The sequence below is a fragment of the Habropoda laboriosa genome, unplaced genomic scaffold, assembly GCF_001263275.1.
Source record: "Habropoda laboriosa isolate 0110345459 unplaced genomic scaffold, ASM126327v1 scaffold734, whole genome shotgun sequence".
Taxonomy (NCBI): Eukaryota; Metazoa; Arthropoda; class Insecta; order Hymenoptera; family Apidae; genus Habropoda; species Habropoda laboriosa.
In genome coordinates, this window is record NW_017100875.1 from 145356 (window position 1) to 151782 (window position 6427).

The 6427-nt window shown below is 40.1% G+C and overlaps 1 protein-coding gene across 1 annotated transcript in view; it reads left to right on the top strand.

Annotated features, from left to right (window-relative positions):
• Positions 1-6427, top strand: part of LOC108577463 — a gene marked incomplete at its 3' end in the record, with an annotated part of 116018 nt that overhangs the window by 58959 nt on the left and 50632 nt on the right. The window contains 1 exon segment of the mRNA XM_017940617.1: positions 3400-3785. Coding sequence (XP_017796106.1) covers positions 3400-3785 — 386 coding nt within the window.

Genomic DNA, 6427 nt, shown 5'->3' on the forward strand with positions numbered 1-6427 from the left:
AGCCACCCCCATTTAGGCCACGTATGGCAACTGTTAGGAATGCCCAACCTAAGCGTACCCAAGGCCACCCCCATTTAGGCCACGTATGGCAACTGTTAGGAATGCCTAACTTAGGCGTGCGCTCGGCCACGTATGGCAACTGTTAGAAATGCCCAACCTAAGCGTGCGCTCGGCCACGCCCATCTGTGCCACGTATGGCAACTTTTAAGAATGCCCAACCTAAGCGTGCGTTCGGCCACGCCCATTTGGGCCACGTATTGCAATTTTTATGAATGCCCAACCTAAGCGTGCGCTCGGCCACACCCATTTGGGCCACGTATGGCAACTGTTGGGAATGCCTAACTTAGGCGTACACTCGGCCACCCCCATTTGGGCCACGTATGGCAACTGTTGGGACTGCCCGACTTAGGCATGCATCATTCCTTCCGAATTAGGACCTAATGCGGTAACGATTAGGCTTGCAGCATTTAGGTGTGCCTAATCATTTCCGCATTAGGCCCACATTCGTCTTTAGGCATGTCTAACTGAAATTCTGGTCGGATTTGTTTCTGCTCTTGGAACTTGTGGTACGTTCTTGTACATTTTGATAATAATTGACTAATTATGCACTGTTAAAGTCAATTATCTCAAGAATTGACTCTCGTTTCTCAAAATTCTACTTCACATCTTCAACTTATTTTCAAGTACGTATCATTCTTTTTCCCAATGCGTTAAGAATTCGACGACACACTCGATAACAAAAGCTCACTCAAGAATCACCAACAATATAAAACGTCTTCCTCGAAACATACATACTTAAAACAACAACTACACCACTTTTCTTCAGATGAAAATCCGCCCTTCTCGAAGGCACACCGAGAAAAAGTAGAAGGAAAGTTGAGCGGAGGAAACAAATTTTATCTTCTCTGTTGATCCGGTCTATTTACCCCTTATCTCCTTGTGTATCCTGTTTTCCACAGACTAAACAATTTCGTGTATTTTAAATGGGCGCGATTCATTTGAAAAACTTTTCATTTATCAAAAATTTTATTTTATTATTGTTTTATTATTTTTTATCCCTTATCTCCTCCTTGCCTATCCTGTTTTCCATAGATTAAACAATTTGGTGTCTTTTTAATCGTGCACGGATTATTTGAAGAATTTTTAGTTTACTCTATTTATTTTATTGTTTTATTATTTTTTACTCCTTTTCTCCTTTTGCATCCTGTTTTCCATATATGAAATATTTTATTTAATCACTATACTACACAGTATTCCGTATACAGTCGTTTGAACAAATGTACTTCCGTACTCTGTACCGCGTCTCCTAACAATTGATTAGAAGCGAATTGGAGTACACACTCCCATAAAAACACCCTTTCTATGGTAAAAATCAACGAAGTAAAGTACGATTTATTGCCACAACCACCTTGCTCTCAACATCTAACTGTCTCCGACTTCCATCTACTTCCACAATTGAAAAAATTCTCTGGTAGAAAGAAATTCTTGTCAGACGAAGAAGTCAAGGAAACCTTTCATGAATATTCCGTAGATTTTGAAGAACCGGTGGTTCGTAATGGTACAGTAGCTTTGGAACATCTTTGGTCCAAATACTTTCACGTTAAAGAGGCTTATATCGAAAAATGAACGTAACTTGAAAACGACGTAAGCTCTCTTTCCATTCCATTTCGAGAACTTTTTAAATTATCCATGTATTATACATGAAAACTTGAGGAAAAATTTGATACTTGTTGAAGAAACTCCTAATACAATTTTATTTTTTAACAAATTTATAAAAATTCTTATTTCAGGTGTATTTAAACAATTTGTGTAATTTTAAATACAAGCATCTGTGCATTTAGAGATCTCTATTTCACATGTATAGGTATATCTCGTTTTTATCTCTGTTCTCGTAGTATTATGACGAAATTTGTTATTCTTATCTGCAACCTGGCAATTAACAGAGTTATATTTTGTTTCCGCAAATTACTCGGGTAAATATATTTAAATACTCGGCTATTCATGTATTATATTACTAATTGAACGAATTAAAATACAGATACGATTTAAATACACGTGAAATATAAATTTCTAAATATACAGGTACGCGTGTACTAAAAATTATGCGAATTGAAATACGTTAATACACGTGTACACGTCTAAAAATAGGTAAATTTTGGGAATTTTTTTTTATAGATAATTGTAAATGAAAAGTTTCAATTTTTTCAGAGGATATAAATGTAACTTTCAGCTTCCTCCTGCAATTTTTAGAAGATACAAATGTTACAAAATGGAGGAGTTATTGCGAAACCTCTTCTGCTAGAACATCGATTACTGGCCGCCATCGCTGGCAAGGATTGGAACCTTTGAAATAAAAAGTTCTTTTTGATTTATGAATAAAAATGTGCTACCTAAAATGTAGCCTAAGATTTTTCAAAAATTTTAAGTATTATGGAAGTTTGAAGAGGAAACACTTCTTTCTACCAAAACAAAATCAACTTTAAACGTTTCTAAAAAATTGAATAATTGACGTATCGAAAAAATTTTAAGCTACATTGTAGGTAACACATTTTCATTTATGACTCAAAAAGAATTTTTTATTTCGGACGTTCCAATCCTTGCCGACAACGGCGGCCACCAATCGATGTTCTACCAAAGAGATCTCGCAATAACTCCTCCATTTTGTAACATTTGCACTCTTCAAAAATTGAAGAAAAATGCTAAAAGTTACATTTATATCCTCTAAAAAAAATTGAAACGGTCCATTCAGTACTTACCCATAAAAAAAATTCCCAAATTTACCTATTTTAGTCGCCTCAGGGTGGTGCACCCTCTTAAGAAAACATACTTTTAATTCCCAAATACACGCTATTTACACTTGTACCTGAATTCAAAGACCCACAATCTCCACAAATTTCCATTACATTAAAAAAAAAAAACACTGCAAAATTCCTACAGTAGCACGAAATCGAGCACTCTCCCATATATTCATCCCCAAGAAAAATGAGATTTCTTGTTTCACAAAATCCCGCGCAGAGCAACGCCGGCAAGAAAGCAAGAAATTTCCATTATATTCAAGAAACACTGCAAAATTCCCACAGAAGCACGATCAAAATCAAAATCGAGCACTCTCCCATAAATTCATCCCTGAGAAAAATGAGATTCCTTGTTTCACGAAATCCCGCGCAGAGCAACACCGGCAAGCGAGCGAAAAAGCATTTACCTTCTTCGCTGACCTGTTTTCATCCACGCCCCTTTTCTTCCTGTCACGTCTTACCTCGGTTCTCGTTATTTCCCTCCTGCGTCGTAACTTTTCCCTCCACCTCCCCCGGGGGAATCAAGTTCGAAACGCCCCTCCATTCGAATCGGTAGCTCGTTAGTCGGCGATTTTTGCCGATTTAGCGTGAGATTTCGTTCCAGAGAAGCCACCGAAGCGCGGCGCGATGAAAACCCAGGCGACCCAAACGGAGTTGCCGGCGATGTTCCAAGGTCGCATCCCCGTAACCCTCAGCCCCAGGACAATACACCGCGTGAAGATGGTCTCGCAGGGAGCGCAGACGAACGGCCTGTTGAACGGGAGGAAATTGACGAAAAGCTACTCGGAGGCCGGCCAGCTGGGAACTCCTTTGGGCGGAGGACAGGCCGGCACGCCGAGCAAGGAGGAAACGGAACATCACGAGCCACTTCACAGGACGCAGAGCGAGGAACCTCCGAGATCACCCTTCCTCGTCCGTACACCACCACCTCAGGGACCAGCGAAAGAACCACTGACCAACGGGGACATCTCAGACGTTATCACGTGCATTGTGAGTCTTTCAAATGTATTTGATTTCTCGTGTTTTGCTTTGGTTCGAAGTGTGATTTAGGTTGTAGTTTTTAGTAGATCATCCTGTAGGTTCGTGTCGAATTTTGTAATTTAGATTAAGGTTTTTAACGAATTTTTCATTTTCACGAGAGAAACGTAAACGTCTTCTCATTTCACAACTTTTTTCTTTCTCTCCCTCTCTTTTTTGGGAAGACTATTGTTCCGTGCCGAACATTCTCCTTTCTCTAGTTTACGAGTTCACCAGTTGTAAACCGGACCTGAAGGATCAGCCGAGACGGTTAGAGACGCGTACCCTCGGTAAACGCATAAACGAACGGCGTTTTCAAGACTCATTCCGACTTCCTAATTATTAAGGTAGTACTTTCCTTCTCTCGTGTCCGATCTTCTTTTTTTCCGGAATTTCCCAAGCCCCAGACACCTCATCCTTCTACCACCACCTTTACCCTCTCTCCATCTACTTAAGAAACACCCTACGACCAATGATCGATTTTCTATATTCTCCCATTTTTTCACCTCCCAAATTTATCTCCGCTTTCCGTAACCTAGATGCATATCCTCTTCCGAATTCCCAGCCAGTCTTGTTCCAAACAGCAATCTACGATACTGAATGATCCACCAAGTCCGAGATAAGGTACTCCGTGACCGCTTCATGCCTCGTTGAAAGTTATCCGACTATTTGCACTCGTGACTTAAGTTCGACAACTATAATGTCGTCGCTATTTTCTTGGATTTTTATTATAATATTTTTCGTTTTCGAATTTATGGGATGATCTAATGTCTTACGGTGGAAGTGTTTAGCCCTTTAAGTCTAAATGGGACTCCAGAGTCTCATACTAGAAATCACAAACGAGTAGCCTTCCAATCCGAAGTAGGAAGTAGAGTATTTTAACCCTAAGAAAAGTCTACGACAAGTTCAAAATACCCCCGGACTTAGAGGGTTGACAAAAATTCGTTAGAATGCATTGGACTCTGGTTAACGTGATTGATATGATTGGTATGATTGGTATTATGCATAGATTGTGTGACGGGGATTATTTAGTTCAAAAGCAAAAGAACGTGGGATAAGACTGCCTGATTTTGAGCTTCCCTTTGGATTTTGTTGCGTCTTGTACTTCGAACAAGCAATATGTTCGAGAGTGGTGGCGCTATGCTGTCGCTGGTTCGATGATGTTGGTTTGATGGATGGTGTGATGTTGGTGAAGATAAATAGTGTCACACGTATTTCAATATTATATTTCAGAATAAGTTACTTGGTGATATAATCAACGCCTTAGTGTGGTGTGCGTGTGAATGTTGATCCTTATACAAATGTTAATAATCATCCCGTTTGAGGGTGTTGTGTCGCTATTTATATGAAAAGTGGATGTGTGGGAGGTGATGGTGTGCGCCAATTAGAGCGTGACTACCCTTCGGACAGTCCTCCAGGACCCGCTAGCATACCGCCCATCCTGGAAGTCCCAGTTGGCAGGGTGGTGGTACGTCGCGTTGGCGGGGGCATGAGGTCCAAGGGTAGCTCGCTCGTAATGGGACTTGAGCGGTCGGGGCGACGGGGAAGGTTTTATGGCACGGATGGTCACTAGTGGGCACCAAGAAGACATGTGGCGCGCAGAAACTTTATGCTGCTACCGCCATAAATGCTTCCTGGGCTTCGCTGACAGATTAAAAGATTTAGTTGGCTGAAGGCAAAAAAAAGGAAAGGTGTGCATTCAAAATCATATGAAAGAACGGCCGTGCCATAAACCCAATCCCTAACAGATTTCATTAATTTAGCCTGTTCCGGAGAATATCGGTACGTATTCTATAGGATGGTCCACCTAACGTGACCACCTCAATTGTTTTCATTATTAGCAGACAGCTCCAAATTTTTTTAGTCATAGTGGATGCGGTTTCAAAGGATCTCCGAGATAGTGACCTTAGATTTTTCTATGTCCTTCTTTTAAATAAGTTTTCAGGGCCGCGTTTAATGTTCGTATGTGTAAATTTTATATATAAAAAAATGTATTATTCTGTGGTCCTTGAATTTAAAAAATTGAACGTGTTGTTAACACGTTGACTGCCACGGTGGTCATATGTGACCGCAGATTGTCTCTCCTGTAGCGCCACGTGACCGGAGTACTTCAAATGTTTGTAATTGTAGAAGTTGAACGAACATTGACAGTTAATGAATTTTGAACATCATCGCTGATTAGAGAATACTTTGAAATAAAATGTGCACTATTCGATAATTAAACAGTTTTACTAGAAGATCAAAAATGAGAGATTAATTTTTATCAAATCTTCTGTCTACCGGTGTATCGTATTAAAGCATTTCAAACATAGATGCGGCTGATCGATACAATCTGGGCAGTATGTGGTAACCTTTTTGGTCCGATTTTTAGCAATCTTTGTTCCAAAACTTGCAAAATTTTTTGTTTTTTCTTTGTCAAAATAAACGAAGATCTGTTTACTATGTTGCTACGATACTGTTTGAGGTATATACCACATCGCACAAGCGTCGTAAATAGCCATATCGTAATTAAATATTCCAAAATAGCTAACAAGTGTCATCGAGTGCACCAAGGCGCCACGGTGGTCACCCGTGACCACCGAAAAAATAAACGCCCCATGGGTAAGAATGTTGTC